Consider the following 26175-nt stretch of genomic DNA (forward strand, 5'->3'; position numbering starts at 1 on the left):
CCTGTCCGGAGCCGTGAGGCCCGGAAATTGCCGCGGCCTCTGTTGCTTAAGCTCCGCATTGTGGAGACAAGATGGCGCACTTCCTGGTTCTTCATCATCAACTTTTCCCGCGCGCGCGTAGATAACTTCCCGCGCCCGGGAAAGACTAAATCTACCGAGCATGTGCCTGGTGACGTCTCTCATTATTCTCCTCCCCGCCTGCTCTGCCGCCCTTCCTCTTCCCTGCCAGCCTATATAAGGCATTGCACTGCCGCCATTAAACAAGACTTGATCAGGATACTGTCTTGTCTCCATTTCTTGTGTCTCTTGTCTCTCTAAATTCCCACCCCCTCCTCCAAGGTCTGTGTTAAAGATCCCGCTGGACGGGACATTATTTAAATGAGCAGAGTTTTAGTTTTGCAAGATGAAAAAGTTCTGGAGATGGATCATGGTGATGGTTGCATAACAATGTGAATATACCTAATGCTATTGAGCTGCACACTTAACATGATTAAAATGGTCAGTTTATGTCAGGTATATTTTACTACAATTGAAATAATTAAGGGGATATCATCTCAAGGAATCCTAGCATAAATAATAAATTGTTATGTGAGTCAAAGTTGCGTACGATGTTCATTTTAATAATGAAGTTTGATATTATTGAGGATAGAGTATTAATATATGTTGGACAATAACTATTTGAAATATTATAATCAGTGAAGCTGAAATTACAGCTTGGACTTATCATAGGGAATCTGGTGGATAGGGGCCAGGATCGTGGTTTCTTGTGCAATATTAGACTACAGGGGAAATCTGTGCAAATGAGCCTTATTCTATTTCTACGATTCTAATTCTAAAAGGCATTTGGATCAGATTTTCTATTCTGGAGAGAGAAAAGTTCATCGTGATTGTTTTCATGTCTTAGTTATTATACTATACCACACTCTTTCTTTTTTTTTTTTTTTTTGAGACAGAGTCTCTCTCTGTCATCCAGACTGGAGTGCAGTGGCACAATCTTGGCTTACTGCAACCTCTGCCTCCTGGGTTCAAGTGATTCTCCTGTCTCAGCCTCCTGAGTAGCTGGGATTACAGGCATGGGCCACCACGCCTGGCTAATTTTTGTATTTTAGTAGAGACAGGGTTTCACCATTTTGGCCAGGCTGGTCTTGAACTCCTGACCTCAGGTGATCTGCCCGCCTCAGCCTCCCAAAGTGCTGGAATTACAGGCATGAGCCACTGTGCCTGGCTGTATTCTTATAAATATATTTTATGTTGTATAACCTCCAAGATCAATGAGATGAGCATGACCCAGAGAGATGGTCTGTAGAACACAGTCAGGCTAGCCCATGTGCGGAATTTCTTCAGCTCATGTACAAAAGGTTGAGTTTTAGAAGGTGTCATGGAGATTTCTAAAAGTTGGATGGTACCTTATTCACTCAAACATTTCAATGAAAAGCCATGTGCCTCTAAATGAAGACTGGTGCTGTATCAGTCATGGTTCTCCAGAGAAAAAGAACCAATAGAGCATATATCGATACATGGAAAGAGATTTATCATGTGGAATTGGCCCACACAATTGTTGAAGCTGAGAAACCCCACAATTTGCCATCTGCAAGCTGGGAAGCTGGTGATGGAGTTCCAGTCCAAACCCAAAGTTTCAAGAATCTGGAGAGCCAATGTCGTAAGTTCTAGTCTGAATATAAAGGCCCAAAAACCAGAAGCACTGATGTCCAAAAGCAGGAGAAAGTGGATGTCTCAGTTCAAGCAGAGAGAGTCCATTTGCCCTTGCTCTGCCTTTTTGTCCCATTTAGGCCCTTAACAGATAGGACGATGCCCACCTGCATGGGTGAGAGAGATCTTTATTCAGTCTATGGATTAAATGCTAACCTTTTCCAGAAACACTCTCACACTTAAACTCAGAAAAAAATGTTTATGTGAGCATCCCCTAACCCAATCAAGTTGACATATAAAATCAACCATCACAAGTGCCTAGAAGTTTGAATTCCTGTGTTCCTCCCTTAGACACTAAAATGGAGTCTAGCAGTCCTTAGTTCTAGGCCCTTACTTACATCAACTTATTGATAAATTAGGAGCTCAGCTCTGAGTGTAAAGACGGGGTAAGGAATGGGAGGAGACTAACAGACTGGACTTGGGTAAAGCGTGCAAAGAGCAATGGACACCTCCCTACCATCCCCCATCACTACTATTTATCCTTGTTTCAGAAAGTTTTAAGCAATAATAGTAACATGATGTTAAGAAGTTTGAAGAAGGCCAGGCGCGGTGGCTCATGCCTATAATCCCAGCACTTTGGGAGGCCGAGGTGGGCGTATCACCTGAAGTTGGGAGTTCGAGACCAGCCTGACTAACATGGAGAAACCCCGTTTCTACTAAAAACACAAAGTTAACCAGGCGTGGTGGCACATGCCTATAATCCCAGCTACTAAGGAGGCTGAGGCAGGAGAATCGCTTGAACCTGGGAGGTGGAGGTTGCACTGAGCCAAGATAGCGCCATTGCACTCTAGCCTGGGCAACAAGAGCGAAACTCCATCTCAAAAAAAAAAGAAAGAAAGTTGAAGAAAAGGAGATAATTTTCTCCTTTTCTTTCATCAGACTGATCCTCCAGCCGCTCTCTGAGGTGATGTATTCTCAGAGGCAGCCACATCTACTAGAAAGTGAGGAAAATAATTGTAGATAATTGTGACTATTTGTAAAACTGAGAAACTGTTTGTAATTTTGTAAACACAAACATCTAAGCTAAATTAAAGTAAAGATGTGGGAATTCATACAAATAACATTGGACGACAGAAATGTCCTTTGGGGAGTTTGCTTTCCTAAATATAGAAAGACTTTATCCTGAGCTGCCCACATCTGAATCTACGTATTGCCCTGTAAGAAAGAATAAGACAAGTGAAATCGCCACACACATAGCCCTAGAAAGATGTATTACATAAACGTCTGAAAGGGATTTGAGTTCTGTTGGTGCCAAATTGTGTCACAAGGAAGAAAGTTCCAAACTGAGAAACCCCACATCACCATACCAGAGCCACTGCACTAGATTGAAGCACTTTTTATTCTTTCTGCTGAACTAGAGAATCACATGGATGTGTCTTCGGAGCACATTTCAGGCAACCATTTCCTTTTCCTCTTGGTGCCAGTCATCCTTCCACTGCAGGCATCTGTATCGGTAACACATTCAAGGCATGCTAACTTATGGGACCTGCATGAGACCACATCTCAGAGCACTGTCTGTGAACCGAGGCTATAGTGCTTTTGTGAGGTGTTGGGAAAGGAAGAAAAGAAGGTGGGTGATTAAAGTGAATGGAAACAAAATTACCATTCTCAACTTTGATCTGTAAGGATCAGTATGGAGAGGATTATTCCTCCCACCCTAAGCTCTCAGAGAACGCTCTGCTAGGGCGGTATGACAAAGACACCATCCTCATTGAGGAAACTTCTGTGTTCGGGTGGCTCCACGAGATCATTTATAGTATGAGGAATAAGTTTGTGTATTTCATTTTGCCATGCACAGGTGATAAGGACATAGCCCTTCCTATAAAATGATTTATATTTACACCATGGTATTTCAAATGCTTCTGTTAAATTACAATACACTCCTTCTACAAGACCCTTGCTCCTGTTGCATTTCCTAATTCCATTCTTACATGGCACAAATCTGTTGTAACAGATTTTTTGCAGCTCGTCATATTGCATAAGGAGGAAGTAATGTTCTGTCACACAACGCTGTTTATAGTAGACATTTTTTCTCATGATTTCTGCATTACAGTAGTCCCTATCATATAATGGCATTCCAGGTTCAATAATGACACGTTTTTTGACTTTTTCTTTGGTAGGTGGTCTGGTGGGCCCTGTCCTATGAAATTCTTCTAAATACTCTTCAAAGTCTTCCATTTCATTTTCTGGGGAATCAAAATCTGTATCCACCTCTTGAAACTGCACTGGCTGCAGCAGCTGCTGCAGCAATAGAAGCAGGAGCAGTGGGTGTGTGGTGATCAGAGTTCTCATCATTTTTCCCGTAGACACTAAAAGAGATAAGGAGATATGTTCTATTGTGATAATGTGCTTGCTTCACATTTCCTGTGAGGGGCACATTTATGCCACATATTGCTGTTCTGGGCTCTAAGATTTTGGATCATTTTTAAATCGCCAACTCATAATCGATCTGAATACTTCTAAATTATTCACAGAAATGACCTTACTAGGCCTACAGTTCAGCCTAGAGCTGTGGTAAGAGAAGAAAAGGTGAAAGGAAGGAGAATGAGAAAGGGAGAGAAATAAAAGTAAGGAGGAAGAAAAGGAAACAAGGAAGAAATGGAGCAAGAGAGAGATTAAAGGCCAGGCGCGGTGGCTCACGCCTGTAATCCCAGCACTTTGGGAGGCCGAAACAGGTGGATCACGAGGTCAGGAGATCGAGACCATCCTGGCCAACATGGTGAAACCCCGTCTCTACTAAAAATACAAAAAATTAACCGGGCGAGATGGTGGGCGCCTGTAGTCCCAGCTACTCCGGAGGCTGAGGCAGGAGAATGGCGTGAACCCGGGAGGCGGAGCTTGCAGTGAGCCCAGGTGGTGCCACTGCACTTCAGCCTGGGCGACAGAGCAAGACTCCGCCTCAAAAAAAAAAAAAAAAAGAGAGAGAGAGATTAAGGAGAGAGGGAAGGAGAAATGAAATCAAGACAGCGGTGGGGAGAAAGGGAGGGAGGCAGAGAGGAGGCTCACATGCTCCTTCCGTCTGAAACAAATGCATCTTTTCCCTTTCCAGGAGTTGAGAACTTGCTCTGAAAAGAGCCACCCTCCCCTTTCAAACATTCCACTTTGATAAGAAAAAATTCCTTAACCGTGTCTTTCTTTCTCCTCTTGCTCTTTTCTGACTATAGATGCCTTTGGGAAAGGGATCAAGGAAGGTTCAAGTTTTGAGCAGCTGGGATAAAATACATTCTTGAAGTCACCCTAAACTAAAAACAATGATACACACTAATAGCTAGCATAATGAGGAGTTAAGTGCCAAGCACTAGACTAAGCACTTTAAGTACATTATCACTATCATCCAAACAACCCTATAATAAATATATTATTTTTAGTATTGTTGTTGTTATAACAATGAAAGTTGCAAAAAGAAGGTAAAGTTATTAATATCTCTCTGTGAAGGGAAGTTGCTTAAAATCTTACATTAGATCTGGCAGACTCCTGGTTCAAGCCTATTTTTGTCTAATTTCCGCACATCTGTTCTTAGCTGCTATTCTATCGCCTCTATCAGTCTGGTTTCGCTTCCTAAGGCTAGACTGTATCTCCCTCTCTAGGCTGTCAAACACAGTGACTACTGAAATGGCCAATCCTAAAACTGAATTTGAGTCCCTAGAATGCTTTGACAAATTGGTCCACACTCCATGAAGAACCAACTGTTTTACTGCAGAAACAATCTCCTGAGTTTTCTTACCTTACCAAGCTCTTTGTAAAAGAAGTCCTACTTGGTGGCAACCTGAGTGATTCTCTAACAGTCATTCCCTGGAGACCTTGATCTATCAATGATGGAGATGGACAATCTCCTGTTCTGGGCTGGATACTGAGTTTGTTCATATGTGTGTAGAAAGGTTAGAGAATGATGGAATTAAAGAAAGGTGGATGTTGGGGGACACATCAGAAAGTGGAGACAATATGAAAGTTGAGCATAGGAGTGCAAAGAATGGAAAAGAGAAGAAAAAGCTGCGTAAAATAGTGATGTGAGAATGGGCACTCTGGGGTGGCCATGTGCCACACTGTCCCTCCCCTCCCTGCTTTTCCTCCCATCCCTGCTTTCACATTCTCATCAGTGTCCTCCAGGAAGTCTCTTCAGAAGAGTGATCCCATGGTGACAGGCCAGAGAGCTCAGAACATATTCTCACGAGAACGTGAAGCCTCTGCACCATCTTGATCTGGAGAGAACATGGACAGTACACGTGAGAAAAGCAGAATTCAGGCAGCTGTGGCCCTGCCCTTTCTACTTCCCGAGAACATGCATAGGGCCTGTCCAGAACACTCTCTTGTTTTTTAAATCTGCAACCTTCTTAATTCTTGATTTATGAATTCAATTGTGGTTTCATTCTTCTCAAAATCCTTTCTCATCTCAAAGTATGTGCATTTTTGTTTTGTACTCCATTCTGTTACTCTTACAGATTTTTAGAAATCTTTCAACCATCTGGAACTTATTTTAATGCATAGTAAGAAGTTAGTGTGGTCTTTTTTCACATGGTTTATACATAATCTCAGCATCAATTATTTGGGAAGAAAACTATTCTCTCATCTCTAATTTTAAAAGCTACTTTCTATATTTCATAATTCTGTTTCTGAACACTTTTTTCTGTTTTGATATGCCAATAATATGCTGTTTTACTTAGTATCATTTTACTGTTTTTTTTTTTTAAGAGTCACGGTCTCACAATGTTGCCTCAGTTGACTCAGAACTCCTGGGTTCAAGGAATCCTCCCACAGCCTACCAAGTAGCTTGGACTACAGGTGCACTCCACTGTACCTGTACTTATTATCATTTTATGAAACATTTCGGTATCTCATAAAGCAATCTACACTCATTCCTCTTCTTATTCAAATGTTCACCACGGAGACAAACAGAAAGTAGATTATAGGGTGCTTGGGACAGGTGGTAGAAATGAGGATTAACAGTGAATGGGAGAAAGAGAGACAGAGGAGAGAGACAGAGAGAGAGAGACAGGGTAGCAGTGAGGGAGGGAAGGAGAACACAGAATAAATAGTGTTGAAACAAGATCACTCAGTGTTTCTGAAGTTTTTGCCTGGTAATCTCACACAGCAGAAACTCCTGGCCTACCTGTGGAATGTAGGCGTCTTGGTTTTTCCTGGGTTCTCACTAATTGAAATTTCTGTGGATGAATCCAGAAATTTGCATTTTAAACAAATTTAAAGGTGATTCTTAGCTCACTAAAGTTGAAGAAGGAATTTCTTAATATGCATTAAAATGAACTTGTGAAAAAGAAAACATCAGAAAACAGTAAGGAAAATGTTTGGCCTTTTCAGCAAATGTTCTTGGAGGAAGAATGGGATGAGTGGCTTCCTCCTTCGGGCTATTGTGAATCATGTTGCTATGAACATGGGCACACAAATACCTGTTCAAGTCCCTGCTTTTCCTCCCTGTTTTTAAACTTGCTTGGAAGGTTTATTGCAACTTAGATTTGCAGACTGAGAAAAGCCTTGGAAAGGTTGTCTATCTAGTTTCTCTTCCTAAAATGCAAGTTCTGAGCCCCAGATCAGAACTCTGTATTTAACCACACACGTAAGAAGTTTACAGTAAAAAGAAAAGATTGGAATTAAGTAATGGCTTTGTAGGTGGACCAGTGTATTTCAGAAGATTATTAAGTGGTATTTTTAATTTTTAAAATTCTAAGATTAAAATTTAAATTAAAACTGATTTAAATTAAATTAATTTTTTTTTTTTTTTTTTTTTTTGAGATGGGGCTGGAGTGCAGTGGCAGATCCTCAGCTCACTGCAAGCTCCACCTCAGCCTCCGGAGCAAGCTGGGACTCAGGCGCCCGCCATCTCGCCCGGCTAGTTTTTTGTATTTTTAGTAGAGACGGGGTTTCACCATGTTTAGCCAGGATGTCTCGATCTCCTGACCTCGTGATCCGCCCATCTCGGCCTCCCAAAGTGCTGGGATTCAGGCTTGAGCCAGCTGGGGGCCCGGCCAAATTAATTTTAAAATATTTCACCTTATATAATGAAGCATCAATAAACCATGATCATATAATAATTATATAGCCTTAATCACAAAAGGAAAACTAAATTAAATCTTTTAAATTGACAATAATTATAATAACTTACAAACTCATTGCTGATGAAAGTGTGATGAGATGTTTCTGTCAGAAAGAAATTGTTATAATTTTTTGGAAAATTTGAGAAATACAATAACAAGAATAGCTGATACTTTCCTCTAGCATTTCAATAGCTAGAATTCTAGGTTGCAATAATTTATATTGAAAGACAAACAGCAAATTTTACTTAAAAGGGAAAAAAACTGAAATTTTAAAATATAAATATCCAAAAAGGTGGGAAAGGGAAAGGTTAAAATGAGTCTGATGTGTTTATAGAAATGACAATAAACATTGCAACAATAATTATTATTATAAGAGCTAATATTTATTGAGACAGTATTTTATGTTCATAGAATTGTATATTCTTAGAATGGGCTATTTTCAGAATTTACAAATGTATTAATCAATAAAATTTTAGATCATCTGAGAAACAAAGAGAATAGAAAAAAGAAAAGAATTAAAAATTTTAGAGATATTAAATATTTTGTGATATAATATTATAGTAGTAGGACTACCTGGTTGACAGTGAGAAAAATTCCAAACAAATTACCTTAAATGCAAGGGGCATTGTATTGACTCACAGAAGTTGGAAGTCCAAGAGGTAGGGCAGGAGACAGAAATCAAATTCTTGACTAGACTCTTGTTTCTACTCTCTCCCACTCTACTCTCCTTTGTACATTCACTTTATTCTCACGTAGGGTCTCTCCATGTGATGACACAGTCATCACATGGAGAGACACTGCCCCTTTGTGGCCTTATATTTAGGGTCACAGTAGGAAGTGCCATTTTCTCCCACCCTCACCCAACATGGAAAATAACTTTTCTGATTGGCCGTGCTTCTGCCACATGAATAAATCCAGGGATGTGGGGCACTCTGATTGGCTACCTGAAACACATGTCCTCTTTCAGAAGTAAAGGCAAAACTACACAATTAAAACCCAACAGAATTCCAATTGTCGACAGAAGGGCTGTTCCCTATTACACAAAAAAGGAATAGAGACCAAATCCGAAAATAATAAACGTGCTTTGCTGTTTAGCTGGGGGAAAATCAAAACACTCCATCTATAGCACGTTCCCAATTAACAGAAATATAGATTACATGGGAAAGAAAAGAAAAAAATAAAATAGAAAATAAGTTTTTTCTGAATGATATATTTCTGGTTAATTTTTTATTCTAATCTTTAAAATAGACAATTTTACAAATTCAAAAAAATAACAAAATGTCATTGAAGAAGTGAAGTTTTAAGATCTGGATTGGGCATGTTCTTAAATATTAAGTGCTATTTTTCCAAACTCCCACATATTTATATCAGTAAACTCAATTTTCATCAGCAACCAGAAAATCTATGCCTTAGTTTAAGTGGTTGAGAAAAGACAGATTATAAAACTTCAATCCTTAGAATTAGACTAACCTTTGTGAATAAATCCCAGGGTATCTCTTAGTTAAATCCAGTAGAAAAAATATAGGTTTTAACCAGCTTTAAATTTTCACAAACATTTTGAGGCAATATTTATGTCTCAAACCTTTACACCCATGATTGAACTGAGAATGGTATCTGTCATGCGCGTCCGTGTGAAGAGACCACCAAACAGGCTTTGTGTGAGCAATAAAACTTTTTAATCACCTGGGTGCAGGCGGGCTGAGTTGAAAAAGAGAGTCAGCAAAGGGAGATAAGGGTGGGGCCGTTTTACAGGATTTGGGTAGGTAAAAGAAAATTACAGTCAAAGGGGGGTTGTTCTCTGGCGGGCATAAGTGGGGGTTACAAGGTGCTCAGTGGGGGAGAATTTTGAGCCAGATTGAGCCAGGAAAAGGACTTTCACAAGATAATATCATCGCTTAAGGCAAGGACAGGCCATTTTCACTTCTTTTGTGGTGGAATGTCATCAGTTAAGGCGGGTCAGGGCATTTGCACTTCTTTTGTGATTCTTCAGTTACTTCAGGCCATCTGGGCATATAAGTGCAAGTCACAGGGGATGCGATGACTCGGCTTGGGCTCAGAGGCCTGACATTATTCATAGTTTTTGAGTAAATAAAAGATGTTCTTATTTTAAAAAAAAGACAAGAGCACATTCACAAAGAAAATTACTGAAATACTTGATTACACACACATAAACTGAATCGCATACCATATACATGAGTGCATAGAAAATTTCACCATAAACAAAATAAGAATCTCTAAAGACACCAAATATAAGATTCAAAGACCACAAACAGCTTAAAAATGCTTTCTAGACATGTGTAGTGTGAATGAGCTTCTCAAACTCAGGTGTAAATAAAGTGTTAATTTCTTCTCTAAATCCAATATATCTGTACCAAAACCCCAACTATTGAAAGTGGCAGCAAAATGTAGCTCAGCTATTATTCTAGGTGTCTTCCACCTTTCTTACGGAATCAGAGAAACCCAGGAATCTGAAATTGTCCTAGTACAAAAAGTTCAGTACCTTATATGTGAGTGTTGATTGGCATTATCAAAGTTTCTCTTTCTGTTATAAATGGCCTAAATATTGAGCAGAGGTTTTCCTCTGTCTTTCAGGTATCTAAGAATTTAATGCCAATGCTATTAACTTCCACTTGAACCATCAAGGCCCAAAGATATGACAACTTCTTGTGTTATAGAAACAAAGAAGTTCTCCCTTTCTTTTCCAGTCTTCTACAGCAATAAAAGCTAAATTCCAATCTATAACATATGACAAGGTAGAAAATGTCACTTTAAGAGGGCTGCATAATATAGTTCATATTATGCTCACTGCCAGTCTTTATTCAGATTGTATTCAATGTGAGCCAGTCACTCTAGTCTCTTCCTTCCTTCCTCTGGGTCCTTATGTCTGTGAAGAGAAACTAATAGGTTCCAGTCTGGTATAGCCTCAAGCAACACCTGAGGCTCCCTATACTTTTAGAGAACTAAAATACTTTAGACATGGCTTTGAAAAACAAGAGACAGCATGAAAGTTAGCAAAGTGGTAGAGTAGAAGATTCTCTGGCATCACTCCCTACCAAAAAATATAACTAGAAACTACTCAAAGACAAAAATACCACCCTGAATCCCTGAATACAACAGAACTTGGGGAGAAGTGGAAAATCCCCTTGGTCCACAGAATCAAAACAAGCCACCACCAGTAAGAGAAATAGCCATTTTAGACTGTGCCAACCCTTCCCCAAGCGGCCAAGCCTTCCCCAACCCTTCCTCTTCCATGGAGCATTTCTGTGGCAGGCCAATTCTCCCTGACAATCACACAGACAGGCCTGCATGACAGTCACACAGACAGGCCTGCATAGCACTCCACTTACATAGACAAATTTCCACAGAGCTGCCTTAACCTTGAGCAAATAGTTAAACCTAGGGAAATCGGTGCCCAGACATCAAGGAAATGAAACATATGGTCAGTAGGAGCCTTGCATGAGCTTCTCCCTAACCTGGAGCAAGTCAAAATAATAGGGACAGCCTTACATTCCTAGTGCCAGGACCCGTCTCCGGTCCTGAGACTAGTCAAGGTAACAGAGGCAACTGTTTGAATAGATTTATTGGAGAGTCTAGGGCAGCTCTCCAGACCAAGCTGTAAAAGAGATAAGATAGAAATAATCACTCTGGTACCACAGTAGACAGGCCTCGAAGGCACTGGGGTGCTCACAGCTTAATCAGACTTACCAAGCATTTTTTTTTTTTCCTCTGACCTTCTAGTTGAAACAAAATTAGTTATCAATAGACTTAGACAAATGCTATACTGCATGTAGGCACATAACCCCAATCTATACAAGAAAATTGCAACACTTTGAGTTGGTCTGATGGAATTATCTCCAGCCTTCTCCCTGTACCCTGTAACAGCAATAAATTCCCTTCTTTTCTAGTTTGTCTGCTTCTTGTTACTGGGCCACAAGAAAAAGCAGCCGAACCTGGCTTATTTCCAGGAACATTTCCTTACACCCATGTTTGCTGAGGTGAGAGGAGAGAGTTGGAGGTGAACATCCGATCCCACCACTAATCTGGGAGTTTTCATGGGAAGCCCCATTCTGGTCCCTTCCCACAGGAACTATTGGGAGTGCCAGGAGGACTGGACCACCTGGAGTGAATTAAGGTGTTGACTGCAGTGACTGGCACATGAATCATGGTATCTACTCAGTGCTCCAAACAGTGAGGATACCCCACTGAAGAGATTGGCTGGCATCATAGCACCACAGGGGGCACAATCTGTGGGAAGGCCCAAATTCCTAGCCAGGTTTTTCTCAAAGCCCAGGTGCTCACATGGGGCCTTCCTCTGGCCTGGAAACAACTAAAAGATCAGGATTAAGTTGCAGTGCTTGCTTATGTCTTTCTCAGACTGGGAAACAATGACTGGACAGTGATTTCTTTCTAGAGCAGCGTTTAAGTTCCAGTGTTCTCTGTAAATCTTCCCCTAACTAGAAAACAACGCCAGGGCAACAAGTTAGTTCTAGTGCAGTGTTTTAACTCTGGTGCTCACTATAAGTCTCCCCCAGAACCAGAAACAATAACAAGCCATATTTAAGTTTTGATACTAAGAAGTGAAGCCCTAAGACCACCAAAGAACAACTACATAAAGCTGTAAGACGTAGCTATCTCCTCAAATGCACAGACATGAAAGTGAATCAATAATCAAGAACAAAAACCTTATGATCACGTTAATAGATGCAAAAAAAAGCACTTGTTAAAATTCAACATCTTTTCATGATGAAAACTTACACAAACTGGGTGTAGAAGGAATACGCCTCAAAACAATAAAGGTTATATATTATATATGACAAACCCATAGCTAATATCATACTGATGGGAAGAAAACAGAAAGCCTTTCTTTTAATATCTGACACAAGCCAAGGATGCCCACTTTTGTCACTTTTATTCAACATAGTACTGGAAGTCCCAGCCAGACAAATTAGGCAAGAAAAAGATAAACAAATAAAGGGCATCTAAATTGGAAAGGAAAAAGTCAAGTTATCCTTGTTTGCAGGTGACATAATCTTATACCTAGAAAACCTAAAGATTCCACCAAAAGCTGCTAAAACTGATAAATGAATTCAGTAAGTTTGCAGGACACAAAATTAACATACAAAAATCAATAGCACTTTTATACATCAGCAACAAACAATCGGAAAAAGAAAGCAATCACATTCACAATAGCTGCAAAATATTATAAAATAATTGAAATAAGTTTAACCAAAGAAATAAAAGATCTCTAAAGTGAAAACTATAAAACATGGATTAAAAAAATGGAAAAGGACACCAAAAAATGCAAAGACATCCCTTTCCATGGATTGGAAGAATTAGTATTAATAACATGTCCATATTACCCAAAGTGATCTACAGATGCAATGCAAGGTCTATCAAAACACCAGTGACACTCTACATAGAAATAGAAAAGATAATATTAAGATAAGTGTGAAGCCACAAAGGATCCAGAATAGTCGAAGTATTGCAGAGCAAAAAGAATAAAGCTGGAGGCACCGTACTACCTGACTTCAAAATATACTACAAAACTATAGTAACCATTATAGCATGATACTGGCATAAAAGCAGATATATAAACCAATGGAACAGAATAGAAAACCCAAAAATAAATCCACATATTTACAGTCAATTCATTTTTGACAAATGTGCCAAAAACATACACTGAGGGAAGAATAGCCTCTTCAATAAATAATGCTGGGGAAACTAGATATCTATAAGTAGAAGAGTACATCTAGACCCTTATCTCTCACCATATACAAAAACCAAATCAAATGAATTAAAAACTTAAATATAATACCTGAAACTATAAAACTACTGAAGAAAACATTGGATAAATACTTCAGAATATTGATCTGGGCAAAGACATTTTGGGTAAGACCTCAAAAGCACAGGCAACAAAAGCAAAAATAGACAAATGAGATGACATAAAACTAAAAAGCTTATGCACAGCAAAGGAAACATTAAGAGTGAAGAGACCACCTACAAAATAGGAGAAAATATTTGCAAACTACCCATCCAACAAGGGGTAACCAGAATACATAAGAAATTCAAACAACTCAATAGCAAAATAAAATTCTATTTCAAAATGGGCAATGATCTGAATAGAAATTATTTAGAAGACATACAAATGGCCAACAGGTATGTAAAAAAAGCTCAGTCACTAATCACCAAGGAAATGTAAACCAGAACTACAATGTGTGGAAGAAAAGAGTCAAACTCTGTAAAATACTTGAAGAGGTTTATCCTGAGCCAAATATGAGTAATCATGGCCCATGACACAGCCCACAGGAGGTCCTGAAAGCATGTGCCCAAGGTGGTCAGGGTACAGCTTGGTTTTCTATGTTTTAGGGAGGCATGAGACATCAATCAAACACATTTAAGAAATACATTGGTTTGGTTCAGAAAGGCGGGACAACTCAAAGTGGGGGCTTCCAGGCTATAGAAAAATTTAAATATTTTCTGGTTGACAATTGGTTGAGTTTGTCTAATGACCTGGGATCAACAGAAAGGAAATGTTCAGGTTAAGATAAAAGATTGTGGAGACCACAATCTTTTGATGTTCTTTTGATGTCTTATAGCAGCTGCCCTTAGAGACAATAGATGATAAATGTTTCCTGTTCAGATCTTTAAAAAGTGCTACACTTTTAGTTAATCTCTTCAGGATTGAGAGAGCCTGGAAGAAAAAGATCTAGCTATGTTAATAGAGATTCTTTACAAATGCAGACCTTTCCCCCACGAAGGGCACTTTGCAGGGCCATTTCAAGATATGGCAGAGAAACATGTTGTGATGGTTAATACTGAGGGTCAACATGATTGGATTGAAGGATGCAAAGTATTGATGTTGGGTGTGTCTGTGAGGATGTTGCCAAAGAAGATTAACATTTGAGTCAGTGGCTAGGGAAGGCAGATCCACCCTTAATCTGATGGGCACAATCTAATCAGCTGCCAGTGAATATAAAGCAGCCAGAAAAATGTGAAAAGGTGAGACTGGCCTAGCCTCCCAGCCTACATCTTTCTCCCGTGCTGGATGCTTCCTGCCGTTGAACATCAGACTCCAAGTTCTTGAGTTTTGAAACTCCAACTGGCTCTCCCTGCTGCTCAGGCTTGCAGATAGCCTATTGTGGGACCTTGTGATCATGTAAGTTAATACTTAATAAACTCCCCTTTATATATAAACATCTATCCTATTCGTTCTGTCTCTCTAAGGAACTCTGACTAATACAAATTTTGATAGCGGGAGTGGTTCTAGTGGAAGAGAATATTAAGGATCGAATTCTTTTATTGGTTTTGGGGATTCTGGAGTTAGCTGCTTAATATGATTAGACCCCAAAATGCTAAGGACTGTATTTCTAACAGTATGGAAAACACTGATAGTCCTTGGCATTAACTGTTTAGAGACTTAAGCAAAATAATTGCACTTGACACTCCTGATTCACTGCTCAGGAGAGGCAAGGAGTTTAGTGACTCTATACATAATACCTTTGATTATATGTGGAGAGCCAAGGAACTTAATGAAGCTGTTAGTTGTTTCTAAGTTCAGTGAACAAAGTGATGAAAGATAATTGTGAACTCAGGGATTCTGTCTCCCAGCTTCAGAAGCAAGTACTTAGCCTCAAATCTGCTAAGATTGTTTTGAGCGAGAGTCTTATCTCCTGCAGAAAAAGAGCTGAAATTGTGGAAAAACAGACACAGATTTTTATCATGCAAGTGACTGACCTGCCACAAAAGGGGCACACACAGCCTCGCCAGGTATCTACTGTTAAAGTGAGGGCATTGACTGGAATGTGACTGTGCAACTTGGAATGGGGGTGTGTGGGAGGACCCTGATGAAGCTGGGGACACTGAGTTTGTAAACTCTGATGAAACTTTTTTGCCAGAAGAAACAGCTTTCCCATCCCTAGTAGTGGTAACATCCCCTTCCCATCCCATGCTGCCATCAGCCTTTCCACCTTTGTCTGAGGAGATAAACCCTGTGCTATCTGAGTCAACGGTGATGACCCCCCATAAGGCAGTTGCCAGATTAAATAATGTTGATTCACCTCAGGAGCCACCCTTAACACTCCTGTCTGCTTCTAGACCTATAACTAGACTAAAGTACCAGTGGGCCCCTAGAGGTGATGTTGAGAGTGTGACCCATGAGGAGGTATGCTATACTTGAAAAGAACTGCTTGAGTTCTCTAATTTATATAAACAGCAACCTGGAGGGAATGGGAATGGATATTAAGGGTATGGGATAGCGGTAGAAAGAAACATAGAGCTGGATCAGGCTGAATTTATTGATTTGAGCCCACTAAGTAGGGACTGTGCATTTAACATTGCAGCTCAGGGTGTTAAAAAGAGTTCTAAAAGTTTATTTGCTTGGTTAGCTGAAATACAGATGGCCCACTGCAAGTAAACTGGAAATGCATGATCTCCCTTGGTTTAACATAGAGGAAGGAATCTGAAGGCTTAGGGAGATTGGGATGGTGGAGTGGATTCGTCACTTTAGACCTACTCATCCTAGCTGGGAGGGTCCAGGAGATATACCCTTGATCAATGCCTTGCAAAATAGATTTGTAAGGGCAGCACCTGCGTCTTTGAACAATCCTGTACTTGCTCTTCTCTGTATGTCAGGTCTAACAATGGGAACCACAGTCACTCAACTACAAAATTTAAATACAGTGGGAATAATTGGATCCTGAGGTGGCAGAGGCCAAGTGGCATCACTCAACCATCAAAGGCAGGGTGGGTGTAGCTATCATAATGGACAGCAGAGACAAAGCAGCAATAAGAATAGTGTGACTCATGTAGAGCTCTGGCATTGGCTAATTAATCACGGTGTTCCTAGAAGTGAAAATGATAGGAATTTCATTCCTACTTAATTTATATAAGGAGAAAACTTCTAGGTCGAATGGACAAAAGACTAATTTGAATTATAAAAACAGAGAGTCACAGCCCCTAAATCAATTTCCAGACGTGAGCTAGTTTACAGACCCAGAACTCCTTGAATGAAAGGGAGGCTGGGTCCTTTTGAGGGAGGATTTCACTACATTACTGACAATTTATGCAGTGAATTTTTCTCCCATCCTTCCCCAAGAAGACCTCCAGCCTTCTACCAGGGTAACTGTACATTGGGAAAGTGCAATGATCAGGCATTTTGGGGATTACTGGACACTGGGTCTGAGCTGATGTTGATTCCAGGAGACCCAAAACATCATTGTGGTTCTCCAGTTAAAGTAGGGGCTTATGGAGGTCAGATAAATAATGGAGTTTTAACTCAGGTCCCACTTACAGTGGGTCCCCAGACTCATCCTATAGTCATTTCCTTAGTGCCAACATGCATAACTGGCATAGACATACTTAGCAGCTGGGAGAACACCCACATTGGCTCCCTGACTGGTACGGCGAGGACTATTATGGTGGGAAAGGCCAAATGGAAGCCATTAGAGATACCTCTACCTAGAAGAACAGTAAATCAACAATAATATTGTATCACTGGAAGGAGGGCAGAGATTAGTGCCACCTTCAAGGAATGGAAAGATGCAGGGTGAGGATTCCCACCACATCCGCCTTCAGCTCTCTCATTTGGCCTGTGCAGAAGACAGATGGATCTTGAAGAATGACAGTGGATTTTTGTAAGCTTAACCAAGTGGTGACTCCAATTGCAGCTGCTGTACCAGATATGGTTTTATTGCTTGAGCAAATTAACACATCTCCTGATACCTGGTATGCAACCATTGACTTGGTAAATGCCTTTTCTCCATTCCTGTCCATAAGGCCCACCAGAAGCAATTTGCCTTCAGTTGGCAAGACCAGCAATATACCTTTACTGTCGTACCCCAGGGGTATATCAACTCTCTGGCTTTGTGTCATAATCTTATTCAAAGAGACCTTGATCGCTTTTCACTTCTGCAAGATATCACACTGCTGGTCCACTACATTGATGACATTATGCTGAATGGATCCAGTGAGCAAGAAGTAGCAAATGCACTGGACTTATTGGTGAGATATTTGCATGCCAGAGGATGGGAAATACATCTGACTAAAATTCAGGGTACTTCTACCTCAGTAAAATTTCTAGGGGTTCAGTGGTGTGGGGCCTGTCAAGACAGTCCTAAGGTGAAGGAGAAGTTGCTGCATTTGGCCCCTCCTACAACTAAGAAAGAGGCACAATGCCTAGTGGGCCTATTTGGATTTTGGAGGCAGCACATTCCTCATTTGGGTGTGTTACTCCAGCCCATTTGTTGAGTGACCCAAAAGGCTGCCAGTTTCGAGTGGGGTCCAGAACAGGAGAAGGCTCTGAAACAGGTCCAGGCTGCTGTGCAAGCTGCTCTGCCACTTGGGCCATATGACCCAGCAGATCTAATGGTGCTTGAGGTGTCAGTGGTAGATAGGGATGCTGTTTGGAACCTTTGGCAGGTCCCCATACATGAATCACAGTGGAGGACTCTAGGATTTTTGGAACAAGACCCTGTCATTTTCTGCAGGTAACTACTCTTCTTTTGAGAGACAGCTCTTGGCCTGTTACTGGGCTTTGGTGGAAATTGAAAGTTTGACTATGGGTCATCAAGTCACCATGCGACCTGAACTGCCTATCATGAACTAGGTGTTTTCTGACCCATCTAGCCATAAAGTGGGTCGTGCACAGCAGCATTCCATCGTCAAATGGAAGTAGTATATATGCGATCGGACTCAAGAAGGTCCTGAAGGCACAAGTAAGTTAACGAGGAAGTGGTTCAAATGCCCATGATCTCCACTCCTGCCACACTGCCTTCTCTCTCCCAGCCTGCACCAATGGCCTCACTGGGGGTTTCCCTGTGATCAGTTGACAGAGGAAGAGAAGACTAAGGCCTAGTTCACAGATGGTTCTGCATGATATGCAGGCACCACCCGGAAGTGGACAACTGCAGCACTACAACCCCCTTCTAGGACATCCCTGAATGACAGTGGTGAAGGGAAATCTTCCCAGTGGGCAGAACTTAAAGGAGTGCACCTGGTTGTGCACTTTGCATGGAAGGAGAAATGGCCAGATGTGTGATTATATACTGATTCATGGGCTGTAGCCAATGGTTTGGCTGGATGGTCAGGGACTTGGAAGAAGCATGATTGGAAAATTGGTGACAAAGAAATCTGGGGAAGAGGTATGTGGATGGACCTCTTTGAGTGATCAAAAGCTATAAAGATATTTGCATCCCATGGGAGTGCTCACCAATGAGTGACCTCAGAAGAGGAGGATTTTAATAATCAAGTGAATAAGATGACCCTTTCTGTGGACACCACTGAGCCTCTTTCCCCAGCCACCCCTGTCATCGCCCAATGGCCCATGAGCAAAGTGGCCATGGTAGCAGGGATGGAGGTTATGCATAGGCTCAGCAACATGGACTTCCACTCACCAAGGTTTACCTGGCTAAAGTCACTGCTGAGTGTCCAATTTGCTAGCAGCAGAGGTCAACACTGAGCCCTCGATATGGCACCATTCCTCGGGGTGATCAGCCAGCTACCTCGTGGCAGATTGATTATATTGAACCTCTTTCATCATGGAAAGGGCAAAGGTTTGTCCTCACTGGGATAGACACTTACTCCCGATATGGATTTGCCTATCCTGCATGCAATGCTTCTGCCAAGACTGCCATCTGTGGACTCAAAGAATGTCTTATTCACTGTCATGGCATTCCACACAGCATCGCCTCTGACAAAGGCAATCACTTTATGGCTAAAACAGTGTGGCAGTGGGCTTACTCTCATGGATTTCACTGGTCTTACCATGTTCCCCATTATCCTGAAGCATCTTGATTGATAGAATGGTGGAATGGCCTTTTGAAGTCACAATTACAATGCCAACTAGGTGACAATACTTTGGAGGGCTGGGGCAAAGTTCTCCAGAAGGCCATCTATGCTTTGAATCAGCTTCCAAAACATGGTACTGTTTCTCCCATAGCCAGGATTCACGGGTCCAGGAATCAACGGGTGGAAGTGGAAATGGCACCATTCACCATCAACCGTAGTGATTCACTAGCAAAATTTTTGCTTCCTGTTCCCACAACATTACATTCTGTTGGCCTAGAGGTCTTAGTTCCAGAGGGAGGAACACTGTCACCAGGAGACACACAATGATTCCATTAAACTGGAAGTTAAGATTGACACCTGGACACTTTGGGCTCCTCCTACCTTTAAGCCTAAGAAGGCTAAGAAGGGAGTTATAGTGTTGACTGGGGTGACTGACTCCGGCTTTCAAGATGAAATCAGTCTACTACTCCACAACAGAGGTAAGGAAAGAGTATACATGGCATACAGGAGATTCATTAGGAAGTCTCTTAGTATTACTATGCCCTGTGATTAAGGTCAATGAAAAACCACAACAGCCCAATTTGGGCAGGACTACAAATGGTCCAGACCCCTCAGGAATGAAGGTTTGGGTCACTCTGCCAGGAAAAAAAAACCACGACCTGCTGAGGTGCTTGCTGAAGGCAAAGGGAATAGAGAACGGGTAGTAGAAGGTCATCAATACCAGCTACGACCACGTGACCAGCTGCAGAAACAAGGACTGTAACTGTCATGAGTATTTCCTCCTTCTTTTGTTAAATGCATGTTTGTGCATGTATACACTATTACTAGGAAAATATCCTCATTTTATTTCCTTTTCCGTTATCATGTGACATAAGATTTATTGGGTTCATATCAGCATGTAAGTATTGTTAACTTTATGTAATAGTATTTGGATTGGGGATTGGTGCGTTTCTGGTGGTATGAAGGATAGTTGTATTATGTCAGGTGTAATTACAACATTATTGTCTTTATTTGAAGATTATGTGTGTTCTCAGGAGATGTGTATGGGTTCAAGTTGACAAGGGGTGGACTTGTGACGGTTAATACTGAGTGTCAACTTGATTGGATTGAAGGATGCAAAGTATTGGTCCTGGGTGATGTCAAAGGAAAATGACTTTTGAGTCAATGGGCTGTAGCGGGGCAGACTCAGCCTTAATCTCGTGGTCACAATCTAATCAGCAGACAGAAAAATGTGAAAAGGTGAGACTGGCCTAGGCTCACAGCCTACATCTTTCTCCCGTGCTGGATGCTTCCTGCCCTCGAGCATCAGACTCCAAACTCTTCAGTTTTGAGACTCAGACTGGCTTTCCTTGCAACTCAAGCTTGCAGACAGCCAGGAATCTTGTGGGATCTTGTGATCATGTTAGTTAATACTTAATAAACTCCCCTTTATATACATACATCTATCCTATTATGTCCCTCTAGGGAATCTTGACTAATACATGTTTTGGGGTAAAATATTTTTGTTTTCTTCCTTGTCTCATAATGTTATGCCAGAGTCAGAATGGAAAGTAAGTCATGATATATATGGTTAAATAAAGCCCATTTAATGAGAATTTATGGTTTGTAGGGCATGACTCCCCAGACCTCTTAAATTGGAATTTGGGTAAGATTAAAAAAAAAAAAAATCAGAGCTTAGTCCTCAAATGAGATATTACCTCTCCCCAGTTAATATGGCTATTATCAAAAAGAAAAATGTATAGCAGATTCTGGTGAGGATGTGGAAAAAGGGGGATGTTCATACACTGCTGGTGGGAATGTAAATTAGTCTAGCCACTATACAGAACAGTGTGGATGTGCCCCAAAAAACTAAAAATAAAACTAACATATGATCCAGCAATCCCACTGCTGGGTATATATCCAAAAGAAAGGAAATCAATATATCAAAGTGGTATCTGCATGCTTATGTTTATTGCAACACTATTCACAATAGCCCAGTTATAGAATTGACCTAAGTGTCCATCAACTGATTAACAAATAAACATAATGTAATATATATAAATGATGGAATATTATTCAGCCATAAAGAACCAATGAACTTCTGTCATTTGCAGCAACATGGATGGAACTACAGGTCATTCTGTGAAGTGAAATCAATCAGTCACAGAAAGGCAAATATTGCACATTTCATTCATATCCAGGAGCCCAAAAAATTGATCCCATGGAGGCAGAAAGTAGAATGACGGTTACCAGAGATTGGGAAAGGGTGGAAAAGGAGGGTAAGAAAGGCTAGTTAATGGGTAGAAAAATACAGTTAAGTAGAAGGAATAATTTCTAGCATTCAATAGCATAGTAGGGTGACTATAGTTACCAATAATTTATTGTACATTTCAAAATAGCTAGAAGAAAAGAGTTGGAATGTTCCCAACACAAAGAAATGATAAATGTTTGAGGTAGTGGATATCCTAGTTACCCTAACTTGATATTACACTTTGTATGCATGTATCAAAGTATCCAGTGTATCTTATAAGTAGATACAATTATTATGTATTAATTAAAAAAGAAAGAAAGAAAAAAACTAGGAACATCTGCAGCCAAGATCAATAATACGGACCTGATTTACTTCCTCACCCAAAAGTATAAAAAAACTAACAAAAAGCATTAAAACTTATTTTCAAGACACTGAACTTGAGGCAACAAAACACACTCATCACTGAGAGAGAGAACCAAACAAGATGAGCCCTACGATCACTCAGCTTACTGTCTATAGAGATTTTAGGCAAAAGTAAAGGAAGAGTAAACTTAGAGTCTTCAGACTACCTGAGTTCAGGACATGCAACTGAGAGGCCAAAGAAACTTGAACCTTTAGAATAGAATATGTGAAATGAGAAAGCTGCATCGAGACATAACGTTAGAGATCTGCATAGAGCTCCTGTGATGGTTAATACTGAGTGTCAACTTGACTGGATTGAAGGATGTAAATTATTGATCCTGGGTGTGTCTACGAGGGTGTTGGCAAAGGAGATTAACATTTGAGTCAGTGGGCTGGGAAAGGCAGACCCACCCTTAATTTGGGTAGGCACCATCTATCAGCTGCCAGCGGAGCTAAAATATAAAACAGGCAGAAAAAAAAATGTGAAAAGGCTAGACTGGCCTAGCCTCCCAGCCTACATCTTTCTCCCATGTTGGATGCTTCCTGCCCTCGAACATCAGACTCCAGGTTTTCAATTTTGAGACTCAGACTGGCTCTTCTTGCTCCTCAGCTTGCAGATGGCCTATTGTGGAACCTTGTGTGATTGTGTGAGTTAATACTTAATAAACTCCCCTTTACATATCTATCTATCCTATTAGTTCAGTCCCTCTAGAGAACCCTGACTAATACAGCTCCCCTCAGGCATTCAGCTGTGGACTATTGATCGCATGTGGAAGATAATCACCAGAGACTGGGGAAAGAACCATCTAAAAGGATCAGAGGGAATAGTGACTATTCCTACCAGCCATACTAGAAAAAGTAAAATGTAATAGGGCATTAGGCAGGGTACTCAGGAAGGTCTATCCTCAGTAGTGGTTGATAATTAGCTCCAGACTAAGTGCTTCTTCAGAGCTACCTAACAAATCATAAAATCAAGATCCAAAAAGATCCAAGTGGTTCCAAGTAGCTTAAACGTATCCTTAAACAACACTCAAGAAGATTTATAGGAATATACAAATATTCCTACAAGGTAAGCCAACAATGTAGAATTCAAAACATCTGAAATCCAATCAAAGATTACCAAGCATGTAAAAAAGCAGGAAAACACAAACCTTTATGAGGAGAACAATCAGTCAATGGAAACCGAACCAGAGCAATTACAAATTTCAGAATTAACAGAGAAACAGTTACCACAGCTGAATTCTACATAGGCAAAAGAATGGGTTGAGTTTTAGATGATTAAAAAAAAAAAAAAATCAAATTTTTAGACATAAAGTCTACACTGTGTGGAATTAAAAAAAATACACCGGTTGTGATTAGTGGCAGATTAGAAATTGCGTGAGAAAAAATAGTATACAGTAAATGCAAGTAGTCCTAGAGTCTCTAAAGGGGAAAACTGGGGAAATTAAAATTTTTTGAAGATATAATGGCCAAAAGCTTTCAAAACTTGATGAAATGTATACATTCACAGATACAAAAATCTCAGCAAGTCACAAGAACAAAACATGAAGGAAATACATCAAGGTATATCGTGCTCCAAGTGAGAGGGGGAGAAAACAGTGATAGGGAAAACCTTAGAACCGATCTTACAAATAAAAGACATATTATGGTCAGCGCCAGGCATGGTGGTTCACACCTGTAATCCCAGCACTTTGGGAGGCCAAGGCAGGTGGATCACTTGAGGTCAGGAGTTTGAGACCAGCCTGGCCAACATGGTGAAACCTCATCTATACTAAAAATACAAAAATTAGCAGGGCATAGTGGAGCATGCCTGTAGTCCCAGCTACTCTGGAGGCTGAGGTGAACAAATGGCTTGAGCCCAGGAGGTGGAAGTTGTAGTGAGCCGAGATAGTACCACTGCATTCCAGCCTGGGCAACAGAGCAAGACTCTGTCTCAAAAAAATAAATAAATAAAAAAAGAAGACATGTTATGATCAGAGAAACAAGGATAAACTTGACATTAGATTTTTCATCTGAAATAATATAAGAAAGAATACCATGCAAAAGCATCATTAAAGTTCTGAAAGTATGAAAAATGAAATTCCTGCAAATTCTATACTTTGCAAAACATCTTTCAAAACTCAGGCAAAATAAATACAAAACAAAGAATTTATCACCAGCAAATCCACACTGCAAGATGTATTTTAAAAAATTATACAGGCAGGAAGAAAATGCAAATCTGCATCTATACAAAGGAATAAAGAATGTTACAAATGGTAACTATGTGTGATTTTTCTCATTATTTAAAGTTATTTAAAATATAATTGACTTAAAAATAGCAGTTATTGGCGAGGTGCGGTGACTCACACCTGTAATCCCAGCACTTTGGGACACCGAGATGGGTGGATCACCTGAGGTCAAGAGTTTGAGACCAGCCTGGCCAACACAGTGAAATCTCATCTCTACTAAAAAAACAAAAAGTAGTCGGGCATGGTGGTGGGCGCCTGTAATCCCAGCTACTTGGGAGGCTAAGGCAGGAGAATCGCTTGAGCCTGAGAGGCAGAGGTTGCAGTGAGCTGAGATTGCACCTCTGCACTACAGCCTGGGTGACAGAGCAAGACTCCATCTCAGAGAAAAAAAAAAAAAAAAGCAATTATTATATATGGTATAATGTGGTTTACATCATATGTAAAAGTAAAATGCATGACAATATCAGCAAAAAATTTGACAGGAGAGAAACAGAAGTATATTATTATAAGGTTCTTATGCTGTAGAAGTAGTATATCAGTTGGGGGCCAGGTGCGGTGGCTCAGGCCTGTAATCTAGCGCTTTGGGAGGCTGAGGCAGGTGGATCACCTGAGGTCAGGAGTTTGAGACCAGCCTGGTCAATAGGGTGAAACCCCATCTCTACTAAAAATACAAAAATTAGCCAGGCATGATGGCCGATGCCTGTAATCCCAGCTACTCAGGATGCTGAGACAGGAGAATTGCTTGAACCCAGGAGGTGGAGGTTGCAGTGAGCCAAGGTCATGCCATTGCACTCCAGCCTGAGCAACAAGAGCAAAACTCCATCTCTTAAAACAATAAATAAAATAAATAATAATATAGGTTGAAAGTAGGCTGTGGTAAGTTACAGATGTGTACTATAAATCCTAATGCAACCATTGAAGTTACAAAACAAAGAAGTATAGCTAAAAAGCCAACCAAGGAAATAAAATGAAATCATAAAAAATACTTGATATGTCCAAATGAAGCCCAAAAATACATCAAAAAACAGAACAAAGAATAGATGGGATAAATACAAAAACAGCAAGACATTAAACTCAAACTAACCATATCAATCATCTCATTAAATGTAAATGGTCTAAACACACCAATTAAAAGCCAGATATAGACTGGATTTAAAAAAAGAAGACTCAACTATACACTATCTATAAGAAATGTACATTATATGAAGACACAAAGAAATTAACAGTAAAAGGATATGAAAACATACACCTTGCTAATGCTGGTCAAAAGAAAACTGGAGTGGCTATATTAATATTAGACTATATGGATTTCAGAAGGAAGAATATTACCTGGGCTCAAGAGAGTCATTTTCAAATGATAATGGGATCCATTAATCAACAGGACAGAACAATTCTAAATGCTCAAGCCACTGAAAACATGGCTTCAAATTACGTGAAGCAAACATGGAAAGAACTGAAAGGGGAAATGGACAAATCCATAATTGCAGCCTGAGTTTTCAATATCTATTGTCAATAACTGGTAAATCAGGAAGGCAGAAAATCAGCAAGAATATTGAAGACTTGAACAACATTATCAATCAACCTCCCTTAACTGACACTTAAAGAACACACAATGATAGCAGAGAACACATTCCTTTAAAGTGCACATGGAACGTCCACCAGGATATATCACATTTTCTGCCAAAACATAGATCAAACAAGAAACCAAAAGGGAAGTTAGAACATATTTTGATCTGAATGAAAACAATAATAGCATACCAAAACTTGTGGGATG

At 40.3% G+C, this 26175-nt stretch overlaps 1 protein-coding gene across 13 annotated transcripts; it reads right to left on the reverse strand.

The window, feature by feature from the left end:
• Positions 1–3031: 3031 nt before the first annotated feature.
• RNASE9 (ribonuclease A family member 9 (inactive)) lies at positions 3032–8529 on the reverse strand. 13 transcript variants are annotated; one of them, XM_017868476.1, is made up of 5 exons: positions 8397–8529; positions 7826–7860; positions 6818–6869; positions 5797–5909; positions 3051–4019 (listed from the first exon to the last, which is right to left on the reverse strand). In XM_017868476.1, the coding sequence occupies exon 5, from the start codon at positions 4003–4005 to the stop codon at positions 3391–3393; it is 615 nt and encodes a 204-aa protein (XP_017723965.1). In that variant the 5' UTR covers positions 4006–4019; positions 5797–5909; positions 6818–6869; positions 7826–7860; positions 8397–8529; the 3' UTR covers positions 3051–3390. The 13 variants fall into 13 exon arrangements, with proteins under 13 accessions (XP_017723968.1, XP_017723963.1, XP_017723971.1 ...); XM_017868475.1 differs by having other exon boundaries at positions 8366–8529; XM_017868479.1 differs by lacking the exon at positions 5797–5909 and having other exon boundaries at positions 3032–4019; positions 8366–8529.
• Between the last annotated feature and the right edge of the window lie 17646 nt (positions 8530–26175).

The sequence above is a fragment of the Rhinopithecus bieti genome, unplaced genomic scaffold (assembly GCF_001698545.2).
Source record: "Rhinopithecus bieti isolate Rb0 unplaced genomic scaffold, ASM169854v2 scaffold_3902, whole genome shotgun sequence".
Taxonomy (NCBI): Eukaryota; Metazoa; Chordata; class Mammalia; order Primates; family Cercopithecidae; genus Rhinopithecus; species Rhinopithecus bieti.